This window comes from Nicotiana tomentosiformis, chromosome 1 (assembly GCF_000390325.3).
Source record: "Nicotiana tomentosiformis chromosome 1, ASM39032v3, whole genome shotgun sequence".
In the NCBI taxonomy this organism is placed as follows: domain Eukaryota; kingdom Viridiplantae; phylum Streptophyta; class Magnoliopsida; order Solanales; family Solanaceae; genus Nicotiana; species Nicotiana tomentosiformis.
The window spans coordinates 95,224,728-95,251,612 of record NC_090812.1 but is presented as its reverse complement, the minus strand read 5'-3'; the positions used below and the strand labels follow the sequence as shown (position 1 = coordinate 95,251,612).

Below are 26,885 nucleotides of genomic sequence, written 5' to 3'. Positions count from 1 at the left end.
AACGTTTTGAAAATGAGTTTAAAAAAGAAAAGAAAAAATTCTTATAGACAAACATATCCTAAACTGATTTTTTCTAGGTTATTAAGCTTGAATAGATGGAAAGAAATCATCTAAAAACTTGTCTTTATTAAAATTTAAACCTTGATCTTTCATGATTTTCACCTTCATTAACCACTTGTGCTACTTCTAATCTTATGATTGAACAAGCCCTCCCCCATCTTATGTTCTTCTTCCTTCTCCATCCCTCTTATTTGATCTATACGGTCAAATACCTTTTGCACTCATGTAACCAGAAGGTCACGGGTTCGAACCGTAGAAACAGCCTCTTGCAGAAATGCAAGGTAAGGCTGCGTACAATAGACCCTTGTGGTCCGAGATCCTTCCCCGGACATAGCGGAAGTTTAGTGCACCGGACTGCCCTTTTTTTTTTACGGTCAAATACATAGCATCTTTCTCTTGTTTTCAGAGATTCAAAATAATGCACCAGGAAGGGGGGGGGGGGACGTAATTCACCACGAAAAGACAGTAGAGGAGAACAGGAAAGGGTAGCACTACCGCCCAAGTCTTGTAAGAAAATGATCAGCCAGCTAACAGCATGACCTCATTTTGAAACATGAAACTCAAGCAGAGGACGAAATGTAAGTTCACAGTCCAAAGACAGATAGTCCTCCAATTTCTTCTCGAAATCCTATTTAATAAAAAATTCCACAAATTGATTAATAAAATGTGATTGAATTCTTGTGTAGCAATTAAACGTTGATGTCACTCGTTCTCCTCTTTTCAATTCCAGTGAACAACATGAACTTGACCTATCATTTGACTTATCCAAGTTTGAAAAGCTTTATACTGCGTTATCAACACTGAATTCATCACATAACCAATATAACATAAGCCATCACATTATATTGGGTGGCTTTTAAAAGAAGAAATTATCACTGCAGAACAGATGCGGGTGGCTGAGGTCTGACAATATTGAGCACCCCTCTTGCTTTTGCCTGTAGATAAATTTTTAAAAGTAATATAAATAAAATAAGCAAATAAATATGAAGCTTCCATGTTACTCCAGAAGAGATTTACCTCAAAGAAGGAATTGAAATTGAGTCTCAAAAGAAATTGCCTAAGGAATGGGGCTCTCTGGCTCCCAGCAAGCCTGCTACTTCGGAGTATTGTATACAGGGAGTTTGATTTCTTGTTGAACTCCTGAGACGTCATAAGAAATAAGAATTATTGCAGCAGGAACCGATCCACGCAATAAATAATTCAAAATAGTGATCATCGACCATAGAGGGGAGAAAAAAATCACCTTCAAATACTTAAGTCAAAATAAGATTTCATCATTCACAAGTAATAAGTTCTTCAACGAACAAAAGCCACAGAAAATCTAGTGCGGGAAACTAATTTATCTGTCACGGTATAGTTTACATCATAGTAATAGTGATGATAACCAAATTAGGTCACACCACATCTTTGTCAGCACTCATTAGTCAGATAAGTTGAGGTTAGTGGTGGCAAACAGGTGGGTCGGATATGGCCGGGTCGAAAACGGGTAATACAAAAACGAATATAATATCCGAGCCGACCCATATTTAATACGGATAGAAAATGGATTAACCGGCGGATAATATGGATGACTTCTTGAACATGGTCACTTTTGGGAGAATTCCTACTCTCCCAAACTTGAGGAATCTCCATTTTTATATCTTTGCAAATGTAAAAGTTAAACTCATTGATTATCCATTATTTAAATGGATAATATGGATCTTATCCATATTTGACCCATTTTTAAAAAGTTCATTATCCAATCCATTGCCACCACTAATTGAAGTAATCAAGTGTTAGAAGCTGGAGAATGACAAGCGACCAAAACATCAAAGAAAAGACGCCTTGGCTTCTATTAAAGAGTATATTTACATGAAGAACGTCAGAGGTGGTGAGCAAAGGGCAAAGCATTTTGACCCAATTTGTGTATGGAAAATTCTTGCTTCTTAGTGATGAATTTGAATGGACCAGCCATCAGTCATTCTCTGGACATGTTTTCCTTGACTATCATTAGAAAATGAAAACACTAGAAGCATAAATCAACTCAAAAATACCTCAGCTATGTGCTCCAGCTCCTTAGTACTTCTATTGCTTTCATCACTTTCGATCTTCCAACAGAACTGCAAGCATAGTTTCATTATTCCATCCAGAATTCTTGAGACAGAACCGATGTCCAAGAAAGATTGTGAAATCAGCGCAGCCAAGTAACTGAAAAACAACCCAACGTCCATCAACTTTTTATATCAAAGAACAAGCAGCAATCACAAGATAAGAGTAGCAATGACATAGTAATCTTGCCAATGTTGAAACTAAGGGCAGCCCGGTGCACGAAGCATCCAGCATTACTGAAAAAACTACTAGAAGTTCAATACTATGAGAACTAAGGTGCGGTAGTCTCATCTCTCAGGACAACAAACAAGTCACCAATATACGCAAACAAATTTTTTTATACACTTCTAACTTATGTCGTAAAATTTTGCTTATGTTTTTTGCTTCTGTGTGAAAGCTTACGGCGGTGGTTATGCAACAGTCTTCACATTGCAAAATGTAGTTCAAAAACAGACAACCTATATCTGAAATAGAATGTCCCAGAGATAAAAAATAGCAAACTACAAGTCTACAGCTTAGATTGGTAATGATGATCACGTTCTAGTAGCTCCATTTCATTAACAATATGATATAATTGCAGATTAATGTTTCAAGAACAAATTAGTGGTGATAATCTTTGACAATATACACCTGAAAAGGACGACAAAAATCTAAGAAGCATAGAGCAACAGTGTAGAACTAGGAAACTTCAATAATGCATACAAATTTTAAATTCCGAAAGGCACTGATAGCAGCAGTTGCAATCACTATTCAATAGTTACAGGCAGCATAGTACATGTCAAAATGTCCAATTACTTACTCTTGATGGAAGCCCACAAGTTCCGTGAAATCTTGAGAATTCTGAATATGAGATTGCAAAATGTTCCATTGAGATTCTATCACATCCACCTGAGAAAATAAATGTGTTTTTAGGTTTTTGCAAAGACATTATGGCGGAAGACAACAAAGAGACAAGACTTTCAAGGTTGTCTAACAGAGAACTTTCTTGTGATTGCTTCACCAACTACCGATTTAAGAATTAGAATCACAACTTTAATGATGATGGACTATGACATGTTCTTTCATATAAATTAGTAAAGTTGTTTCCAATTAAGTTGAAGAAAATAAAATTGTGACTTTTCACATCATATGTGTGAGAATGCACGGGAGAAAAATTTATATTATTGATTTTCTAAAGTGTTGTACAACGCCCTATTTATATACAATGATTACATAATAATAGATATCTACTTCCCGATGTGGGACACTATATATGACTAGCTACTTAACACTCCCCCTCAAGCCAGTGGACATAAATCATAGGTACCGAGCTTGTTACAGATGTAACTAATACGAGAACCAGTAAGAGACTTAGTGAAAATATCTGCTAGCTGGAACACCGAATTTGACGCAATATGAAGAACAGCTTGATTATCACACACCAATTCCATCTTGCTGATTTCTCCAAACTTCAACTCCTTGAGTAACTGCTTGACCCAAACTAGCTCAAACATTGTCATAGCCATGGCCCGATATTCTGCTTCGGCGCTAGATCGAGCAACTACATTCTGTTTCTTGTTCTTCCAAGAGACCAAATTACTTCCTACTAGAACATAATATCCAGACGTAGAACGTCTATCAGAAGGTGATCCTGCCCAATCAGCATCTGTGTACCCAACAATCTGCTCGTGGCCTCGATCCTCGAATAGTAATCATTTGCTTGGAGCTGATTTTATATATCGAAGAATGCGAACAACTGCATCCCAGTGACTATCACAGGGAGAATCCATAAACTGACTTACAATACTCACCGGAAAAGAAATGTCAGTCTAGTCACTGTGAAGTAATTCAATTTGCCAATCAACCTCCTATATCTCGTAGGATCTCTAAGAAGCTCCCCCTGTCCTGACAGAAGCTTAGCATTCGGATCCATAGAAGTGTCAACAGGTTTGCAGCCCATCATTCCAGTCTCCTCAAGAATATCTAAAGCATACATCCGCTGTGAAATAACAATACCTGAGCTAGACTAAGCGACCTCAATACCTAAAAAATACTTCAATCTGCCCAGATGGCCAGATCCTTAGTCTGGAAGTGCTGAAAGAGATGTTGCTTCAGATTAGTAATACCATCCTGATCATTGTCAATAATAACAATAGCATCAACATAAACCACCAGATAAATACACAGATTAGGAGCAGAATGCCGATAAAACATAGAGTGATCAGCTTCACTGCGAGTCATGCTGAACTCCTGAATAACTGTGCTGAAGTAACCAAACCAAGCTCGAGGGAACTGTTTCAAACCATCTAGTGACCTGTGCAATCGGCATACAAGACCACTAAACTCCCTCTGAGCAACAAAACCAAGTGGTTGTTCCATATATAAACGTATTCCTCAAGATCACCGTGGAGAAAAGCATTCTTAATGTCTAACTGATAAATAGGCCAATGACGTACAATAGCCATGGACAAAAAAAGACGAACAAATGCTACTTTAGCCACGGGAAAGAAAGTGTCACTATAATCAAGCCCAAAAATCTGAGTGTATCCTTTTGCAACAAGACGAGCCTTAAGCCGATCAACCTGACCATCCGGGCCGGCTTGGACTGCATAAACTCAACGACAACCAACAGTAGACTTACCTGAAGGAAGAGGAACAAGCTCCCAAGTGCCACTCGCATGTAAAGCAGACATCTCGTCAATCATAGCCCGTCGCCATCTTGGATGAGATAGTGCCTCACCTGTAGACTTAGGGATAGAAACAGTGGACAAAGATAATATAAAAGCATAATGTGGTGATGACGGACGATGATAACTTAAACCGACATAATGGAGATTAGGATTAAGTGTGGATTGTACACCTTTGCGGAGTGCAATTGGTTGACTAAGAGGAGACAAGTCCACAGTAGGTGCAGAATCTGATGCAGGACGTGAATCACCTGGGCCTGATGTTGGACGTGGACGACGATGATAAGTCAAGAGTGGTGGAGCTGTAGAAGGTAGAACTAGAGCTATAGGTGGTGGAACTAGAGCTATAGGTGGTGGAGCTGCAACTGGAGTTGTAGGTGGTGGAGTTGCAACTGGAGTTGTAGGTGGTGGAGCTAGAGTTGTAGAGGAAGATGAATGGGAGATAGTGACTGAATCTCCAAAAAATGAAACTAGTAGCACCTTAGAAATATTTAAGTGATTACCTGGACCTGTGAAGTATGATTGAGTTTCAAAGAAGGTAACATAAGCGGACATAAGGTACCGCTGGAGGTAGGAGAATAGCATCGATACCCCTTTTGCGTTCTCGAGTAACCCAGAAATACGCACTTAAGAGCACGAGGAGCTAACTTATCTTTTCCTGGAGTAAGCCAGTAAGGTTATGAACAAAACACGTGCTTCCAAAGACACGAGGTGGAAGAGAGAACAAAGGTGATTGGGGAAACAGGATAGAGAATGGAACTTGATTCTGGATAGCTGACGATGGCATACGATTAATAAGATAGCAAGATGTAAGAATTGCATCCCCCCAAAAATGCAACGGAACATGAGATTGTATGAGTAAGGTACGAACAGTTTCAATAAGATGTCTATTCTTTCTTTCAGCTATCCCATTTTGTTGAGATGTGTACGGACAATATGTTTGATGAATAATCCCATGAGTGTTCATAAACTACTGAAATGGGGAAGACAAATACTCTAGGGCACTATCACTAGGAAATGTGCTGATAAAAAACCCAAATTGATTTTGCATTTCAGCGTGGAAGGTCTGGAAAATAGAAAACAACTCAGATCGATTTTTCATCAAAAATATCCAAGTGCACCTGGAATAATCATCAATGAAACTGACAAAGTAGCGGAATCCCGAGGTAGAACTGACCCGACTAGGACCCCAAACATCTGAATGGACTAAAGTAAAAAGTGACTCTGCTCGATTATCAAGATGCAGAGGGAAATAGGAGCGGGTATGCTTACCGAGCTGACATGGCTCACACTCTAGAGTGGACAAGTGAGATAAACCAGGTACCATTTTCTAAAGTTTTGACAAACTGGGATGTCCCAACCGTTTATGTAATAAATCTGGTGAATCAGTAACAGGACAAGTTGTTGAAGGAAGAAAAGATGTAAGTCCATGTGATTTAGCAAGGATAAGGTAATAAAGTCCATTTGATTCACACTCAGTACCAATGATCCGCCCTGTACTGCGTTCCTGTATAAAAACAAGGTCATCAAGAAATAAAACAACGCATTTAAGTGATTTGGCTAAGCGACTAATGACTATGAGATTAAAAGGATTACTGGGAACATAAAGAATTGAATCTAAGGTAAGGAAGGAAGTGGGCTTGCTTGACCTATTGCAATTGCCATGGTTTGAGACCCATTGGCCATTGTGACTGTTGGAAGAGATTGAGAATATGAAATAGTAGTGAAAAGAGATTTGTTACCAAAAATATGATCAGATGCACCTGAATCAATGACCCAAGTATCGGATGATGAAGATTGGGAGACACAAGTCACGCTATTACTTGTTTGAACAACGGAAGCTATCTCTGAAGATGTCTGTTTACATGCTTTGTACTGAAGGAACTCAATATAATCCGGTAGAGAGACCATCCAACTATTCATAGTATTGGATCCCATTTCGCTACAACCAATTTCTCAAATTCTTGACCAAAAGTTGTATGGTTATCCGTGGAATGCCAAGTCAAAACAAGTTAAGCTAGAGCCTCCTTTTTTTTTCTTAGTTAGATGAAGTTAGACACAAAAGCAAGCTAAAACTTGGATACGGTTGCTGGAAAATCTGGAAATTTTCGCTGGAAACTGGAAATAGCTGCCGGAAAAATAAAACAATCGTCGGATTTTGGTGTAACCTTGATGGGTAGGCTCGGAAACACCTCCTGACCAAACTGTCCTCAAGAAGGTTTGCCGGAAAGTGGCCGGAAACAACTACACGCACAGGCACGTGGGACAGACGCGCCGGCAGATCTCTCGCTTCTGACGGCGCGTGAGACGTCCTTTGCCGGAGATTCTGGCTGGGGTCTGCTCGTCGGAGGATGCTTAACCTTGTGGTGGTGTTGGTTTTCGCACAACACCAACAGAAAAGGGACTGACGCCGGACAGCCACCAGAATTCGTGCAGTGACTTTTTTTTCTCCTTCCCGGAGTCCCTGGTATTTTTGCACAGCGTTGAATCTCTGACGTTAGCTCTGATACCATGTGAGAATGCACGGGAGAAAAATCTATATTATTAATTTTCTAAAGTGTTGTACAACGCCCTATTTATATACAATGATTTACATAATAATAGGTATCTACTTTCCAGATATGGGACACCATACATGACTAACTAGTTAACGTAAGAATTGTCAACGAAACAACCTTTCTGCAAGCTATAAGGTATCAAAATTCTTAAGTATAGGACAGGGCATGTGGAAGTAAAAAGTTCCAACATTCAATCATATGCAGGTCCATGAAAATAAGCCCAGTTCTGAGCTTCAAGAGTCTATTTTCAGCTGAAGGAAATGAAAGAAGCAAACTGCCTGATTAGTTTACTATATCATAGCTCATATATTCATGCAATCGTGGAGATTTGTCAGTTCAAAGAAGAGCCTTTTAGCATTAAATCTATTACACGATAAAGCATTTGGTTAAGAAAGTTGGATCCTCTATTAAGCAATGATAATTGACAGGATGCACACAGATATCTTACAGGAAATACCTGAATATAGAATTGAAGATTTCTGATCAAGAAGGCCATGTGCTCTCTAACATGCCACATTGGTCTAAGGCGTTGCCTTCGATGCTGAGACACGGATGACTTTCTCGAGTCATTTCGAAGTTTAGCAAAGTCAATATGATCTTGATGCATAGCAAAAGCCCATGATTTTTCCAACTCCATTTGCGTCCTCTTAAGACGGAGCAGATACTGGAATATCCTTTGATACCTAACGCAAAATAGCAATTAATAAAAAAGAGTAGTTACTAAAGGTTTTGGCAAACAACAATGTTTATGTATCGTTCCTGTTCACATCCTCATTTTATTCTGGTGGCTTGTTTCTAAAGATATTCTGGGTGGTCAGCCAAGACATTATGCCATTTGAAAAACCATATACTCAAAAAGTATTTTTCAAATAAGAGAAATATTTCCTCTTCTACGTTCACTATTTGGATTTTGAAAAGATATAGATTTCATGGCAGCAGTAAATATTACTTGGATAGCACTTCCGGTGTAACAAACAGCTGCAATGGCCAGTTAATAGAATATTCAAGGGAAATGCCATCCCATCCATCAAGGGACACCTCCAAAGATGCATCTGGGTGCCCTACTGAGTCTCCATCTTTATTCACTTTTACCTTGGGCGGATCAACTGGTGAGGGTTTCAAAGCAATTCCAAATGATGGCATCCTACATTAGGAAAAGTTAATGTGACATAAACTGTTAAGACATTTTAAAATAAGAAACCAAATTATAATCTTACCGCAAAGACACCCTTGAAAAGTATTTATCCTCTTCACCAATAGTCTTTAAAGCAGCCTGCAATGTAACCAAGGCAGTTCAAGACTTTAGATATCTTTAATGATTACAACCACGACAAAAACCATTCCACGCGAAGAGCAAAGAAGAAGCAACTGGACAAAGAAAATTCTGCCTCTGCCATTTCGCTCCAAATTTGGTTGAAAATAAACAAAAAAATAAAGAAGCATTTAGAACAACACAACAGCCTTCTTTATTGTGATTTTTTTTTTTTGGTTGAGGAAACACAGCAGTCTTCCTATAGACAACTTATCAAAGACCTCAGCATATCAATAACCATTCAACCGGACTTCTCAAAATCATGGATTGCTCTTCAGGCAACCAACATCAGTTACCTTTTAATGAGGCCAGACAAGAAAGAAAAGAACCAGTACGTAAAACGTAAAAATTATTTTAGGAGTTGGAATGCTGAATGCAAGACAATAGAAAAATATGAAAAACAAGAGGCAGTAGTACGTGCATTATTGTCCTATACAAGACCTACTAGTTGAAATGGGACCATAAGATCCGCTTCTGCAGTAGATTGGCGAGGTGGTAAACGCATCAACTGGCGACTCTCCTCGAGGAAACTCTGCCAGAAATACCTTTTGTCAGTACTACTGAAGAAACAAAAACTTCATTTGCAAAAATCATTAAAAGGAATAGCTCTCAAACAGCACATGCTCTTTAGTATTCAACTAGAATAGCACTAGCTCATTTTGGCATATTCATTAGTCACCTACACTTCTCACACATATTTACAACAAATGCAAGTTAAATATAGCTGAGCCAAGACATAAGAAATTAGCTCTACTTATGTTGCATCAATTAGTGCCTATGTCCTTTCCACCAATAGAATATAGAAGAAAAAAAAATCACAAGCCTATGTAAGTTTATGACTACTAACTGATGAAATTGCTAATTTGGTTGCTGCCTATTAATATACATAGGTAGTTTATATTTTGCCAGTGATGTATTTCACATCAGCATGAGTTTTATTTATATGATACAATAACAAAGTTTATTATCCAGAAAATCTTCAAGAGCATCTAGATGATACTAATATTTCCTTCATAAGAACCTTCAGCATGTTTAAGTTAGGTTAAAAAACCCTAGGCTTTGGAGATAAAAACAGTAGCCACATAGATTACTCAGAATACTAGTACAAAACATAAAATGCTCCCTTCTATTGATCTTTAATTGAATTATGCAACTTTTTCGCTGAGCTGTCCCAAAAATTGAAGGAAAAAAAACCATCAGGAGAACATGATATCATTGACAACACTGTGAAACATAAGTTGTAGAAGTCAGTTTCCTTTACCTGGAAAAAATCACCTTTTTCTAAAAGAAAATAGTCTTTAAGAGCCTTCAAGTGCCCATTTAAGTCGGCCCGCACAACAACAAGCTGCAAACAGGAATGATTCGTAAGTGCATTTTCTGCAGCAAGGGAAGAAATGGTACAGTACGAAATTGCACCTGCCACAGATGACTGGCTGCAACTGCTTTAATTGTATCAATGGCATTCTCGAATGATCTTTTGTGGAATTCAGACGATTCCTACAAATGAGATAGTTTTAATTTAGGCCAAACAATAGATAGAACGTGCACTTAGCTTCAGGAGGGAGAAATCCATCAGGAGCAGGTTAAAAAAGGTTCCAAGCTTGAATACATGTGCCAAAGAAGATATATCGCACATATCAATATTAAAGACTGATCAAGCTGATTGAATAAAAGACCTTTAAGTGTTGAATCAGAGATTCAATCTTATCAGCCTCTGCCTGCGGGAGTAAATCTTCTCCAATTAACTTATTATCCAAGGAGTTATTCTGGAAAGATATCGTCGTTGTATATCCTTGGGTCCTTTGAGATCCTCTTTGTATTTGCTGATGAGATGAACCATCCTTAAATTGAAAACTGGGACTTGGATTGCGAAGAACCCTAACAGCTTTTCCTGCAAAAAGAATTGATTCTGCAACATGCATGGTAATATACTCTGGCAGCATATCCTGCATGGAGGAGAGTGTAAAAAACGCTTAAATGATGTATGGTAGTAGGTTGATGGCAAAAGCTGCTCCATTCCATGTGAAGCAGAGAGAAGGAGAGGGAGCAACGAGAATACTTAATGGTGGAGGGTTACGGCACAAGAGGGCCAAGAATAACAGGGAACATGATAAAGTAAGCTTGGAAAGAAGAATGACTCATATTTCAACAATGATATGACGATTTTATTGTTATATCAGTTCTAGGTCCAGCAAATGGAAAAGAAAAATTTTCTTGTAGTCAGTTTTTGCTGTATCGAAGGATTGATATAGAGAAATAAATTCCTATATTGCTTATGTAATCCCACCTACCGCCTTTCTTCATGAGCAATAGAGCATCTTTCTAACTTCACTCAGAATACCGGTTTTAAAAATTATGCAATAGAATTGCAAAGGTAAACTAAATCTTTTTCAGATATGTCTCACGAGAATGTTATAGCAAAAGATCTTCGAATTTGCACCTGAATAACAAGTGAACAATGTAAAGATACATGACAGAAGCTAATATAAATCACATTGCACAATCAAATTAATGAATGCCGTATCTTCCTAAATTCACCTAAGTAATAAATAAAGCAGGACTAATAGATTCTCTAATGAACCAGTTCCATTTCCCCTAATCATATATACATCATAAAGAAGACAAAATGTCAGAAAACTAGAGTTTCTGAATGGTTGGGATGCTAAATACTCATGAGGCTCTCAATTGTCTCGTCAAAGAACTATGAGATGCGTAAGACTAAAGACACTTCTATGGAAATATATCTCGAGATCTGAAACAAGCCATTTTACAAGGACGATAATAGAGAAATATTCAAAGACGACGACCACAAAAATGAAATGTTAAGAGTACAGATCCAGAGGAAAAACATGAAGTAGCAAATACTCCATTCATCCAATTTTATCTGTCCTCTTTAGACTGGGCACTATTATTAAGACGAAATGTGGGGTCATAATTGGAGATAAAATTAACTTCTTGAATAATCCGAACCAGCTTCCCAATAAATATGATATCTCTTTCAAAGAAAATGCTGAGGAAGTGTGCGAGAAAAGCTTCCTTTCTAGGAAAGTGGACATAATTTTGGGAAAACTGATAAAATAAAGTAGGAAACAAAGTTTGGGACAGAGGGAGTACTTTGTATATAGAAGCAACAAAATGAACAATGCAAAACATACCAAAGAAATATGGAAGCCCAAGTGCCAATCACTTAAAGATGTATCAGCGACTGACAAGCGTGTCAGCTTCTCAAGCAAATGTAAAGCTGATTCCTGTTCAGAGTCTTTGTCGTCCTGACTAAGACATAATTGCAACTTACTTAGATATGTTACATATGGCTATTTGAAAAGTTACAGGACACTATAGTGACATAAAATGAATGTCCATCATGCACCAAGTTACAGGACATTCTAGTGACATAAAATGAATGTCCATTATGCAACATTATGATCAACGTTAGACGGAACGACTACACTGACTAACATGTTTGGTCCTAAAACGAGAGGCAATCATTCATTTGACTTGATGATAAAATCATGACATTCTAGAAAAACGAATGTGTTCTACTATATGCACGGTTAAGTCTTGTGAATGAGTAGTTGCTCGAGAAAAATTTCAAGAACCGGATAGTATGATAACAAACAATAACAACAGACCCTGTGTAATCCCAAAAGTGGGCTCGGGGGAGGGTAGTGTGTACATAAACCTTACCCCTACCTTGTGAAGATAGAGAGGTTGTTTCCGAAGACCCTCGGCTCAAGTAAAACGAACCACATAGTATGATAAGTTCTATGCAAATTGGGGGATCTACTGAAACACACAGCTCACCATCATAAGTCCTTAACTGAACAGTCAGCATCAAGCTATGGACCATTACCTATTACTGAGTAAATTTTGATTAATTGTCAAATGCTGCAGCAAGCGTCAAATTATCAAATAGAATTAAAGACACCCTTCTCAGGGCTTACCTGCTGATGTAGAATTCTTGATATGGATCATGAAGAATTCCATAAACCACCCAAGAAGCAAGCTGATTATACATGACCTGATGCCCATGCCAGAGGAGCCTATGCTTCAAGGAAAAAGAAAAGAGAAAAAAAAAAGAAAGGAAAACACATGTAAGGAAGAGAAAAATCGTTATTTTGGATCCATAAGCCACGGTACTCGCAGAGATACCATCATAGAATTTGCAGCTTCTGATTCCACAAAGAATAATTCTTTTCCAAGTTAATCAAATTAAATAGTAAGAAAAAGAATCCAATGGCTGGCTACATTCTTGCAGGGAGAGAAAACGTTTGCATCTTCAATGACAGAAAAAAAGATAAGCACACGTAAATTCTAAGGCACTATTTTGAAAACATTCCCGAGACTAGTAAACTCGATCAACTTTCAAATCAAATGTGCTGTTTTACTTTTTTAGGTTTACTCAATTCAATGACCACTTTGAGTATAAGCTATAACCAGTAAACGGAAGCAACTTTTCCACACGACTAATTTATCAAAAGCATCTCTAACCCACAGTCCCACATTCAACTCTCTTATCTTCAATCATATTTTGGTCATGAGGTTCTTGATCATATTCAGAAAACAAACAACAATAAAAGAAAAAATTAAGCAGAATAACTTATCTAGACAGAGATCCTTTCCCACATCAGTTCTTGAGGATACAGGAAACAGTGATGACCTAGCTCCATCAAAGTGCTTTCAACAGTCGAACAAGTGGAGTTAATAACACTCTGTTACTCAACTGCTACTTTTAATTTGGAAAGTTTTGGAAGGGGACGGTGAACAGGCAGATAAACCAATACAAGCACCAGTAAGGGGCAGGTCAGGTACACACGTTAACACAAGTACTAGTAAAGGACCAATCCTGACTAATAATTTTAAATTCCTCGCAAAATGCCCCATGGATTGGTGTATTTCTGTTAAGACATCTGAATGCCTTACCAGAAGGAAAATACAAATTGTACAACTGCTTGCATAGTATTCAAAGACCAGACATGTAAGCAACTTTTGAGAAGTATGGCAACAACCACGACAAATAGATAAGCCACGAAAAAAGAAAGAAAAAACAAAAAAACAGTTGAGAGATGAGACGGCAAAAGAATGTGACAAAGTTTTTAAATGCTCGCCTCTGAATGCATGTCTGTAGTTCCGGAACCCCACAGTGGCAGCGTTTGTGTAAAAGGTTGAGAAGTTTTCCTCCATAAATGTTATCACGTTCAATCTCTAGAATCAGCTCAAAAAGAGGAGGCAAAAGAACAAAGAACTAAAATAAGATATGTTAGTGAGTCATTTAAGGAACAAAAGCGAATGTATTGAAGTAGGAAGATCAAGAAAATCAAGGGTGGAAAAATACAGGCAACAAGAATAATATGAAACTTGAGGAAGCACCATCAAGCCTTGATCAGAGCAAAATGAGTGCCACATCATGAACTAATAAAAATTACTGAAAAGCAGAGAAATGCAGGTTCAGGAAGAAGAGAAAAGCTACTAGAGAAAAAGAAAAGAAAAACAGAAAACTTTAAATCAGCCAAGGTCACTTACATTTGACAAGGATAAAGAAATAACGAACTATGTAGTACATACTGTTTTTGTCTTTTCCAATAGTTGAACATGCAAGAAAAATCTTGATACAGCCAAAGAAACCAGCCAATCTAACAATTTCCCATCCCAGTTTTTAGTATCCTAGAAAGTTAAGCAAATGGGAAAGAACAACCCTCATACGGATCTACTGATTCAAATTCAGAATTCCACGGCAACATATTAAATTGATGTTTACATTTCTTGCTTTTGCTTGCCTCTTTCCCAGAAGACAAATATTCATCAATGATGTGATCAGTAAGCAAAGAAGTAACCAGAACACAGTATTACATCATAGGGAGCAAACAAACAACCCACCTTATTGAGGCCTTGAGTAAGCGTTGCCAAGATAGGTGGTGAATCAGACAGTAACTTTTGCTCGATATGTAGAACAGCAGACCTATAAACTGACAACACCTCAACAATACCATTCGCAATGGCCCTCCTGTACACACTTTGCTTCACTGTCTTCCCTTTCAATAGTTGGGATGTCCTCAACAGAGGTGACTCATTGGCGGACCTAATCCAGCTTAAATTACGAGACTTGGCTGCAAAGCGCTCTATCTCCCTATAGTAAAATCCTAGAGTGATAATCCTCTCAATGACATCCCTGCACCCATACCCAGAATCACATGAAATACCTACACTTGGCAGCCAAATAATTATAAACGCAATAATACATCAAAGGCCCTAGATATTATAGGAGCATTTATATGATAAAATCACAAGAAGCACCTACACATTACAACCCAAAATGTATTATATAAATGCCCAAGATCCGCAGGAACAATTATATGAACTAAAGGAAGAAAACCATAGTAGTACACTATTTAGCTAGATATGCAGGTATTTCCTAAAGTAGTGAGGGTTCTATATATTTAAACCATTAAACTAGTTCGGGCTAGCTATATGAATCCTCAGTATCCATTTCACTCCATTTGGACTAGTTTTATTGCAAGCATAACCAAAATTGGGCTTAAAGGTGGTACTATACATTTTCTACTGACGAATGAATTATATTACGCATATAGAAAAAAGAAAAAAGAGAATAAATTTGTTCATTTTAATTGTTGGGAGGGTAACATAGAAGAAAAGAGTTGGAAACCTTTCACTGGGTTGAATGAAGGAGAGATCAGGGGCAAGCTTAAAGGTGGGTTCTTGAGAGATGGGAGCATCTGGGGACAACGGAATACTGTGGGTAGAATCATCTTTGTGTTCTCTTGCGTCGATTATGAGATCTCCGGTGTAACCCAACAGCGCCAGTAAGATTTCGTGCAGCATTATAGGTAAAGGAGAGAATTGCTTTCAACTGTAGAGTGAATAAAGAGGGAAAGTACAGGTTTTGGGGAAAAGCGGGAAAAGGTTTGACTGGAGAGTGAGAGTGTCCCGAATTTTAATGGGGAAAGGAATCACATTCAAACTACAGATTCTCTCCACTTTGGCCTTCTGCTGTGCGTAATTTAACTTAAGAAGGTTATGTAAATTTGTCTTCACTAAGGGGACCAAACATTACTTCTATTGCTATTTTGTATAGCGGTATTTAACTGTACACTTTCAACTTTTATTTTAACTGGTATATTATACATATTAAATTAATTATATTAAGATAATGATCGGACAGTTAATGTCAAAAATAGAAAAACCCTCGTGTTAAACTAGGACTGAACTCGGAAAGAGTACTACATACTGTTGTCTTTTTCCAATAGTTGATTTGAGAAATACGTTATCAATTCAAAAAAAAAAATAGTTGATTTGAGAAATAGAACGACAGTTACAACTTACAATGGCATATATATTGAGTTGTGAATAAGATTATACCATTGTAAGGTGACAATATTACATCAAATTTTGTGATTGATAAAATCCTGATATTGCAACAGAGATAACTTCAACACCAAGAAATGGTTACAGCACCTGGCATTATAGATTAAGACTTTAATCTATGATTAGACTACACCACCAGCTTTTAGTATTTCTTCTCTACAAGATGCAATAGGAAATTGAAAGCAATGTTCCAAACAAAAAAGGAGGTGGTAAGGTGCTATTACACAACAAATACACTGGTGAACTTAAATATCCAAGGATCATAAGCTTAAATTTGCAGCTGAGCAACATCCAAATCCTAGTGAAAAATAATGTTTAATTCTACAGACAGCAGCTAAAATATAGTCTATCTACTTCTTTGCATATGTAATCAACATGGGATTCTCAGGGGTAATTTTGAATCCTTGAAGGGCTTGCATAGCAACAGTTGATTGCATCTCATCTCCATATTCTAAGAAAGCAATTCCAGGCTTTGTTTCAACCATCCGAACTTCCTTGAAGCCAGGATATTGGAAGAAGAGCATTTGTAGCATCATTGGAGTAGACTGATGAGGAAGATTCTGCACAAACAGTATGCTATTTGGAGGAGCAGGAGCCTCCGGTACAGCAGCTTTAGCTCCACCCATGTATGGTATTTGCGAGAACTGCAGCAGTTGGACAAGGGAAAAAAAAAATTACGTTCCAAGAATTCTCTCATAAACGGCATATATAATTAGAAAGAAGCACCAAATTTACTACATTTTTACCCCTGGTGATAAGAAGGTATTCCCATGCCACACAAAATTAAGGTGCCAAAATTTTAGCAGAGTGAGAAATAAATTCACACACTACACTTCCGGAAAGGTTACCATAGAGACGAATTGCAATCTAATCAAGAACCCCATAATAAAAAACTCATTAAGTTTTGCCGCTGAGGTTTCTCTCCATCCTAACTCGAAAGTGCACAACTGCCACTTTCCATGCACCATGGTGCACTTTCAAGTAACGCTTAATTGGAAAAATCAGATGACATCTTTTAAAATGAAATCTATATCATATCACCTGATAACCTTCCTAGAGTACATGGCGACAGGACAAAAGATAATACAATCCCACTAATTTAACATATATGGTGCAGAAACAGAAAACTCTACGAGGTCTCTGAAAAGAAGGGAAAATGCTTACAGGAGGTGTTGCACCATAAGCACCACCATATGCAGGATTCAGACCCATTCCAGCTTGATTAGCATCTTGCTGGTCCTTTTTCTTTCTACCTGCAGGATCAGCAAACAAATAGCTAAAATTTGCAATAATCAGGTAATTGCACTTTCTTTTCTTTTTTATTTGGGAATGTGGGTGGGTTGTAGGAGAGGGGGAACAGGGAAGCTAATCACACCCACAGAAGTTGGAAGGTAAAATTTATCACCCTATTATTATCTGTATCTTAAAGCAAACAGTACGCAGCAAACTGTATGAAGTAACACATTTAGCCGTACAACACCTCCTCTATGGATTCAAAAGAATATACAAACCCTCGAAAATTTTCAAATGAAAGACTTACCTTTATCCTCATGCCTCTTTCTTTTTTCTCGGGGGACAAAAGTACCATCAGCTTTTGCTACAACATCAGATTTCGTCTTTGCATATTGTATTCTCTGACAGACATGTATGTGTGTCAGAATAACTATGTAACCAACCAATAGTACAATAAAAATATAACAGTAGCTATCAAAGTGACATTGAGACATAATTGAGGTAAAGAAGTTAATTCAGCAATTAAAAAAGAGACTCCGGGTTGAAAACTCCAACCTCGTTAAGTATCTAGAAGCAATTGTAATTTTGCTTGAGTAATCAACAGATGAACATAGTGTGCGCATGCAAGAACCACAAACAAAGAGGTGACACATTGTATAGCCGTCATATGCACTTTGCTAAACCCTGTTAGCATGTATGTGCAAAGAATAGCATAGCATGTAAAAGTAAACACCGTGAAAATTCACAACAACAGTTGGTTTAGTCAACCAGAGGAAACGGAAAGAGTAGCATCTTTGATGTAAGAATAACCAAAGTATACAACAACAACAACAACCTAGTAGGATCCCACAAGTGGGGTCTGGGGAGGGTAGAGTGTAGGCAGACCTTACTCCTGCCCCGGAGGGATAGAGAAGTTGTTTCATGTAAAACAAAATCTATAAACATTTTAACCATAATGCATGTGCATCCTCATAGTTAATGGTAGCACGCTATGCAAGAGCAACAAACGACTAAACTTTAGATGTTTGTACTTTTTGACTTTTTGGTGTAACATCAGGAATGTATTTCACACAGACAATACTGGAGTTAACTTTATGGGAGTTTGAGTTTTTTCCCTGCAACTATTTGCACTTCATGGGTGCCTGTGGGCAGCAATAAATTTAAATTGTATTAATCAAAATTGAACAGCAAGCAATGAGGTGACACCTAGAACTAGCATTACTAATCTTACAGTCATTAGTATTAGAAAGGTAAGACCTAGCCCCCCTTATTTCTTTTGAGATATTAATAAATAACCCACCCAGAAATCCGTCATTGTAACCTAGGTGGTTCCCTTGAAAAAAAAAACCTAGAACTAGCATGAGAAAACACTCTCTTAAACTCAAGTGAAGAGGAGAATATGCAACTAGTACGACAATTGAAAGTAAAGGAAGTATGATTTGCAAATTCAAGCTCACATGAAGCTAAATCAACACACACACACACACAGACTCTCTCGACCCAACACAGACTCTTTGGTGATGGACTTGGAGATCATGAGGAAGAGGAAGAAGAAGACTGTGTATGGTCAACCTAAGATCAAGTGGGGAGCCTTGACTAAGTACAAAACTTGCAAGTTAGGGGAGAAGTTGGTGGTTATGGGGGCATGGAGGAGTAGTGGGAACGCGAGTGGTACGTGGACAACGAACGCATTAGGGAAGCTGCTAGAGAGGTGCTAGAGGTATCGAAGGGTTACTCTGGTGGACACAAGGGGGGTTGGTGGTGGAATGGAGAGGACGAAGGAAAAATAGAAGCCAAGAAAGCTGCGTATTTGAATATGGTGGAGAGCAAAGACGAGGAGGAGAAAAGGACGATGAGGGAGTGGACAAGAAGGCCAAGAAGGAGGCGAAGTTAGCGGTTATAGCGGCTAAGACTGCAGTGCTTGGATGTTTGTATGAAGAAGTTAGGGATAAAGGTAAGGACAAGAAGCTGTACATGCTAGTCAAGGTGAGAGAAAGGAAGGCACGTGACCTGGACCAAGTGAAGTGTATCAAAGACGAGGAAGACAGAGTTTTGATGGAAGACGCACATATTGACATAGATGGCAGACTTACTTCCATAAACTCCTAAATGGAGAGGGGGATAGGGATATTGTGTTTGGTGATTTAGAGCACTCCGAGAGTCGTCGAGATTTTGGTTATTGTAGGCGTATTAAAATTGAGGAGGTTGAGGGAGCTCTGCGAAAGATGAGCTGGGGAAGAGCGACCAAGCCAGACAAAATCCCGGTGGAATTTTGGAAGAGCGCGAGCAGGGCCAGATGAAATCCCGGTGGAATTTTGGAAGAGCGCGGACAATGCCAGATGAAATTCCGGTAGGTGAAATGGAGACTTGCATCCAGTGTTTTATGTGATAATAATGTGCCACCTAAACTTAAAGGTAAGTTTTAGAGTGGCGGTTAGACCGACTATTTTGTATAGGGCACAGTGTTGGCCAGTCAAGAACTCCCATGTCCAGAAGATGAAAGTAGCAGAGATGAGTATGTTGAGATGAATGTACAGTCATACCAGGATTAATAAGATTATGAATGAAGATATTCGGGTTCAGGGTGAAAGTAGCCCCGGTGGAGGACAAAAAGCAGGAAGGGAGGTTTAAATAGTTTGAGCATGTGAAGAGGAGAAGCACACATGCCCCAGTAAGGTGTGAGAGGTTGACATTGGCAGGTCTGAAAAGAGGTAGAGATAGGCCAAAGAAGCATTGGGGAGAGGTGATTAGGCAAGATATAGCGTTGCTTCAGCTTACGAGGACATGACCCTTAATAAGAAGGTGTGGAGGTAGAGAATTAAGGTAGAAGGCTGGTAGGTAGACGAGAGTGCTGCTTTCTCCTAACAGTAGTATTAGCGTTACTATTGTATTCGTTTATTGTTAGATTTCTATTACTACATGTTGTTCGCTTCTTTTTGTTATTATCATGTTGTTGTTATTGCTTGTTTCTACTACTTTATTTTCATCTATCGGGGGTCTATCGTAAATTGCCTCTCTACCTTCAAGGTGGGTAAGGTCTGCGTACACTCTACCCTCCCCATACCCCACTTGTGGGATTATACTGGGTTTGTAGTTGTTGTATACACACACACACACACACACACACACATATATATATATATATATATATATATATATATATATATATATTCTCAAAATATCCTCATTTAGCTGAGGACAAAACAAATTTCCTTTTTCCAGGTTGAAATATCCTTGACAAAGACTCTCTTAACCAATCTCTGAAACTAGGAGATACAATTGCTTACTGAAACAATTAAAAGGTCAACACAAATAATGACTTCAATCATCTATTCTGACTCCACTCTTCCATCTATCGACCAACATATCCACAAGATGAATATCAGAACATATGTCAAGGATTGACCATGTCCTATATAGACCTCCGGTCCGTGGATAATTACACTATAATGATCGAATGTGCTAAAACAAACAGGTTTATCAGAAAAGACCCTATAACCTTTTCTTTTAAAGACCTATAACCTCTTGTAATCAATTGAGACTTAGCAAGACACAACACAAGGAAAGCAACTATATAGATGATACTCAACTAGTTGGGAATAAGCTTTAGTTGTTAAAGTTACTCCTCCATTAGTAGACCAGTATTCGGAGTTCCCTAGGATTAGTTGGTAACGCAAAAATGGGTCATCCTAGCCCATCGTCATTGAGTTCTCAACCTAGGGTTATTACATCATACATTCTACTTAATATATTTCGGAAAATGCATAAAGACCTGTGAAGGCAGTTCCGCATCGGTTGGTCCGAGAGGCGAGAAGTCATGGCAGAGAAGACTAAGTATAATAATATATCGGGGCTATTGAATATAGAATCTTATGAATCAAGCATGACAAGCTTTTTCTGTCTCCTCTGTCTACCTCCGAATAACGAGACCAAAACCCGCTAATCTCACCACTTGGTCATGCCGCATCTTACCCTCATGCCATTAGCCGAAGAACAAACTAATGTGCCCTTATCAGTCAAGCACTCCAAAATATCAACTATGTCGAATCAAAAGCATGACAGGTTTGGTGATTTATCAGGAGTTCCTAGTCTGGTCAGAGACTTGTATTTCAGTATATGATAATCGTAATATCCAGAGAGCACCTAGTTTGAGCCAACTCCTATCCTAAAGACAAATTGTTTAGTAGCAGAAACTACAATAAAGCGGAATGAATACAAAGGATCCAAATAATTGAGCATTGAGGTGGCATTCATTGCTCAATAGACTGAATTCAAACAATGAAAGATGTCATACTCAGTCCAAAGATATGCCAAATCAATTTCCTCAAAATTTATTGTCTAGTAGTTTGCTAGATTGCATTGTCTAAGAAAGAGGAGGATCACCCATGTTAGTTGGTGTTTCATGTGCAAAAGCTCGGGCAAAGACGTAGATCATCTTCTATTGCATTGTCAAGTGGCTAATCATTTGTGGAGGGTGGTCCTTAATTTATTTGGGACGCAATGGGTGATGCCGAGCACAGTAAAAGAGGTGTTGCATAGCTGGGCTCATAGGAGGGGGAAGAGAAGTCCAAGAGTATGGCGTGTTGCCCATTAGCAACTATGTGGGTTATCTGGAAAGAGAGAAATAGGAGGGCATTTGAAAGGGTGGAACAAGATTTTATAAAATTACAATAGTCTTTTATTTCTTGTTTCTTTTTAGGGTACTCATGAAGTCCCTATTTGAATAGAGTATTGGGTCTCTTTCGTTGAGAACCATATTTGGTGTAGGTTCTCTTCTTTTAAAATATGGCTTGTATACAGGGTACTCATGAAGCCCCTATTTGTATAGAGTATTGGGTCTCTTTCGTTGAGAGCAATATTTTGGTGTAGGTTCTCTTCTTTTAAAATATGGCTTGTATACAGGGTTTCCCCCAATTGTTAATAAATTTATTTACCTTATAAATAAATAAAAAAGTAGTTTGCTAGATTGCAACAATTATGCCCCAATCCCAAGCAAGTTACAGTTGACAGTATGAATCCTCACTATCCATGTCTCTTCATCTAAGCTCATCTAGTAGTTTGCCAATGCCAAAAGCAGTTACATTCTTCTTTCCATACAGCGCAACTAGTTTGAAAACCTCAAGGAAACTTATCCTTACTCCTAGCAGCTCCACCTCTTATATCCATCACATCCCCAGAGTCAGCCAGTGTAATATTAAAACACCATGAAAAATGGTATTCTCTAATTGAGCATAGGTAAGATGCCAAAATGCTTGAACATTCAATACATATCTAGGATCATTTATCAAATAAATAGAGTCACACTGAAGATTTAATTCGCTTTAGCTCGCCAGTCCCAGGTCCGTATAAAGAGAAAGCAGGAAGATTACGGTGAATTCATAGCCTAAAAATAGCTAAATTATGAAAGATCAATCATATAAATCTCCATATAGCCGATCTTTGAGAGGTCTAGTTAATTGATTGATAGTAAAGTGGATTCTTTTAGCATCTGTGAACTAAAATTGCAGCAAAGCACATTGCAACAGTTAGGAACTAGATTCCAGTAGTGAAAATTCACAGAAACAAAAGGAAGTCGGAGTAATGAATACCATAGGCTTATCGTAGAAAGGGAAACCCTGCATCTGGCGAAGTGCATTGCTAGCAGAAGAGACTTCCTCAAACACTACCCACGCCTGCCCTTTGTGCTTTAGGGTTTTGAATGCTAAAACCTCCAGTATCTTACCAAACTGTGAGAACACAGCGTGCAGCGATTTCTTCAGCTCTACAATTCATTCACCATCAATACGTAACACATCAACACAAAGTGAACACATGAGAAGATAATGTTTTACGTACAATTTTGAGAGAAGCAGGGAATACCTACCTTCAAGCTTGATTTTTTCATTGAGGTTGTTGATATAAATAGTCACATTTGGTGGAACGTCGCCGCCGCTGGGGTTCGGGTTTGGATTCGGGTTCGGGTTCGTATTCTGGTTCGCCTCCGCCATGGCTGCTCTTCGCTGCAACTTTCGCCGGCAGCAGAAACAACTTCAGGTAGTCGTTAGTTTCTCCAGAAATTTTTATGCACGAGTAGGGCTTCTATTTGGGCTTAAGCTGGATGAACATATTGGGCTTGGCCCATTTATAATTTGGATTTGCTCTACTTATCAATCCTCAGACCAGTCGGACAATAAATCCTTCTAGGGAAAGTATTTCAGACAATAGCCAATAAATAAAATAAGAATTAACCTAAATAGCCACTCACATAATCTCTTAAACTAAAAATAGTAGGCGAGTATAATATATGTATAATTCATGTATAGTATATGTATAACTGTGTATAATAGATGTATACCGGCTAGAAAAAATAAATATTAAATCTGACTGGCTATTTGTGTAACAATCCCCGTGCAAAAAACTTCAGTTTCCATTAATGAAAGCCAGTAGGTCAAGCAATGGAATTTTTACCTTCCTATACACTATTTGAAACCTTATTACCTTCCCTACTCAAGTTTCAATTTAATTACATGGTCATATACAATTTACCAATTATATACAATAAGTTTTAAATAAGGAATATCAGTTATTTTCTTATCCCTTTATACTTGCTCACTCTCTCTCTCTCTCTCTCTCTCTCTCTCTCTCTCTCTCTCTCTCTCTCTTCGTCTCTCTCTCCTTCTCTGTTTTCCCTAATTTTTCTTCATTTGATGTTTTTTTTTTAAGCTTTCTTGTTGTATAGAGTTTTAATGGAATTCATCAATGGATTTCAATCGTTTTAACTTAGCAATTTCCTATCATGTTGCACAATTGGTGTTCAAATTGAAATTGTCAATCAATAAATTTTGAAGGTGTTTGACTCTCCATCATTGACAGCCATTAAAAAGCTTTGAGGCTTTGAAATCGAATTTGGTTTTTCAAAAACCATTATTTATTTGGATTGGGTGTTATTGCAAACAATTGAGAATATTGTTTAGAGTTTATATCTCAATTTTGAGGGTGTTTTGGTGAAGATTATACTTGATTTTGGCCGAATTTCACATTGAAACTCGAAAAAGAAGAAGAAGTTTATATCTCAATTTTGAGGGTATTTTGGTGAAGATTATACTTGATTTTGGCCGAATTTCACATTGAAACTCGAAGAAGAAGAAGAAGAAGAAGAAGAAGAAGAAGAGGAAGAAGAAGACATGACATACAATATACTTACGAAATTATAGTAAAGTTGTATTATAATTGTATATAAATTGTATTCTGTTGTAGTTACATATATTTTTTTATTTGAATGTTGTATGAAAGTTGAAAAATACTTGTATAATGTATGAATCGTTGTATAAAATTTGTATTTAAGTTATCAATACTATCTTTTTACACAAAGTTGTTGATATGTATCAAAATTGTATTAAGAGATTAAGTTTTAATTGGAATTCTAGAGAGAAAGAAGCACACACCTCATACAAAAAATATACAAGTCAGATACAAAATATACAAAAGATATATTGTATAAAATTTGTATTTAACTTGTATGATATTGTAGTTGTATTTAACTGGGTGTATGAAAGTTGTATATAAGTTGTAAATAAGTTATATAATATATAGTTAGTTGTATGAAATTTATTTTTACTATGTATAAATCAGATACAAAATATACAAAGACATATTATATAAAAATTGTATTTAAGTTGTATGATATTGTAGTAGTATTTAACTGAGTAAAAATAATGTATACTATATAATTAGTTGTATAAAATTTATTTTTAATTTATATGTTGTGGTAGATGTATCAAATTTGTATCAAATTTGAATATTTCGGCATGGACACACAGCTATGTTCTTAACTCCGACACAATTATATGGGCATTGAGTAATGTGATTGAGACAGTTTACATTATATAATTTCTTGAAACAATGAATGTTGACGGAAATATAGACCGAAGGAACATTGCGATTTAATTAGCTGAAAATCTACTGGGATCTTTCAATTTTCCATGATTAAAGGGATACAATATGATTTTCTAATAATTCACTGAGATTTTCCAACTTTTTTCTATGTTAACACTTTAATATTAGAGCGTAAAGGGTTCTTAACTAAAAAGGAGAAAAGAGAAAAAAGGAAAAAAATGTAACTAAATCCCTTAATTTAGGGTACTAATAATGGATTGTATATAAATTGTAAGCAATCCTGGTTTAGGGTGGATAATATACAAAATTAGGATAATTTTGGTAAATAAGTTTCAAATATTGTATCGGAACGAAAAACCCCCAATTGCAATTCGTGCAAATGAATTCACAACTAAACGTTCAAAGATTTAGGACAAAAATATTTAACTAGAGTCCAATATTGCATTTACAAGTTATACAAAATCTTAAACTCAGTAGAGTTGCCTTATTTCTGTTGATTTTTTTTAAACATTTTGTTCTATATTTCTCATGCAACGGTTTGGGTGAAAATTTCCTTCCTTACTAGTTGTACTTATGCAGAGAGCACCGTGATTTAGCCTTTTTATTCGATTTCCAAAAATTGGCAACATTTGGAGTTGGCTAAGAGTAGCTGAAATAGAACAACTGGGGTGATGCTTTGAGTCTAAAAGTTTTTGTTGAAACTAACGAATTATAACCACTAACTAGGAACATTTGGAGACCAAGCTCATCAGTGCCAACTCTTTTTTTCTTTTTTAAGTAATATATGTGTTCGGCTTAATTTGCGTGTATCTCGACTATTTTATTATAGATTTACTAACTCTTACTGAGAATGCAATAAATAACTTTATCTAGCGAAACTTATCATATAAAAAAAAAATTACCCAACATGTTTATAGCTATATTTAAAGTTTTGAACTATGATCTCCTTTAATTATCTATTATCTATTTTGTTGCGTACTAAGTTATTATTGCCGCTAATTATTCTTTGAAAAAATATTTGAATTCTCAAGAATCAAAATATGAATATTTGCTTTTCTAGTGATACACCATCCACGTACTTCTTTACTGTAACATTCTTTATCTGGACCATTCAAGGAGTGAATAGGATTATGACCACTTAATCCTACGGATTTTCAGCCAGAAACGACCAAAAGAAATGAATCGAATTTGTTGGTTACTCTTTCTGTTTTGTCCTTTTGTTCCTACAACTTATTATTAGCCACTCAAATATGTGTATTTTTTAAGGATCGAATGATTATTTGGCTAGTACGCTGTAGGAACAAAAGTGCCACATCACCAGTTTCGAATCTACATCAAAAAACTGGTGACAATAGCAGATTTTGTCAACCACAAGTGAGAGAAAAGCATCAAAATTTTCTAAATAAGATGGAGATGATATCAAAATCCGCTCAATAATATTCAGGTGCTGAATATTATTATTCGAGATCAAGTATATAATTATTGTTGTCCTTTGTTTGACTACGTTATTCTGACACTTATTTCGTATTAGAAATTATATCTTTCTCGAGATCAAGTTGAAATATTAACGACTCCTATTGATAATGGAATGTGTCATAAGAAGATTTATGACATTCTTTGTTAAGTATACGCTCTTAAACTTTATATTAAGAAAAGGAAAGAAAAAAACAGGAAAAGAGCATTATATATGAACCGTATGGGATAATAATA

General features: G+C 37.1%; 2 protein-coding genes across 2 annotated transcripts; both read right to left on the bottom strand.

Moving 5' to 3' along the window:
- Positions 1–565: 565 nt before the first annotated feature.
- LOC104104470 (gamma-tubulin complex component 4) lies at positions 566–15,733 on the bottom strand. The gene is made up of 16 exons (XM_009612563.4): positions 15,349–15,733; positions 14,562–14,853; positions 13,793–13,929; positions 12,629–12,727; positions 11,840–11,957; positions 10,361–10,630; positions 10,101–10,181; positions 9,946–10,029; positions 9,130–9,216; positions 8,590–8,645; positions 8,322–8,516; positions 7,830–8,055; positions 2,948–3,036; positions 2,094–2,247; positions 1,078–1,200; positions 566–995 (listed from the first exon to the last, which is right to left on the bottom strand). The coding sequence occupies exons 1-16, from the start codon at positions 15,522–15,524 to the stop codon at positions 933–935; spliced, it is 2,250 nt and encodes a 749-aa protein (XP_009610858.1). The 5' UTR covers positions 15,525–15,733; the 3' UTR covers positions 566–932.
- Positions 15,734–16,145: 412 nt separating this feature from the next.
- Positions 16,146–23,355, bottom strand: LOC104104469 (U1 small nuclear ribonucleoprotein A). Its single transcript, XM_009612562.4, has 5 exons — positions 23,164–23,355; positions 22,889–23,061; positions 17,608–17,701; positions 17,232–17,320; positions 16,146–16,711 (listed from the first exon to the last, which is right to left on the bottom strand). Exons 1-5 carry the CDS (start codon positions 23,285–23,287, stop codon positions 16,418–16,420), a joined length of 774 nt encoding a protein of 257 aa, XP_009610857.1. The 5' UTR covers positions 23,288–23,355; the 3' UTR covers positions 16,146–16,417.
- Between the last annotated feature and the right edge of the window lie 3,530 nt (positions 23,356–26,885).

What these genes read in the sequence shown, in the direction of transcription:
- LOC104104470 (XM_009612563.4), bottom strand. Translation starts at nt 15,524, where the DNA reads ATGCTGCACGAAATCTTACTGGCGCTGTTGGGTTACACCGGAGATCTC. An exon ending in CTACAGACATGCATTCAGAG is followed by an intron (nt 12,728 to 13,792) that starts GCGAGCATTTAA and finishes CTTGAAGCATAG; the next exon opens with GCTCCTCTGGCATGGGCATC. An exon ending in CTCTGATTCAACACTTAAAG is followed by an intron (nt 10,182 to 10,360) that starts GTCTTTTATTCA and finishes TCTCATTTGTAG; the next exon opens with GAATCGTCTGAATTCCACAA.
- LOC104104469 (XM_009612562.4), bottom strand. Translation starts at nt 23,287, where the DNA reads ATGGCGGAGGCGAACCAGAATACGAACCCGAACCCGAATCCAAACCCG. An exon ending in CTTTCTACGATAAGCCTATG is followed by an intron (nt 17,702 to 22,888) that starts GTATTCATTACT and finishes CATGTCTGTCAG; the next exon opens with AGAATACAATATGCAAAGAC. An exon ending in CTTATGGTGCAACACCTCCT is followed by an intron (nt 16,712 to 17,231) that starts GTAAGCATTTTC and finishes CAACTGCTGCAG; the next exon opens with TTCTCGCAAATACCATACAT.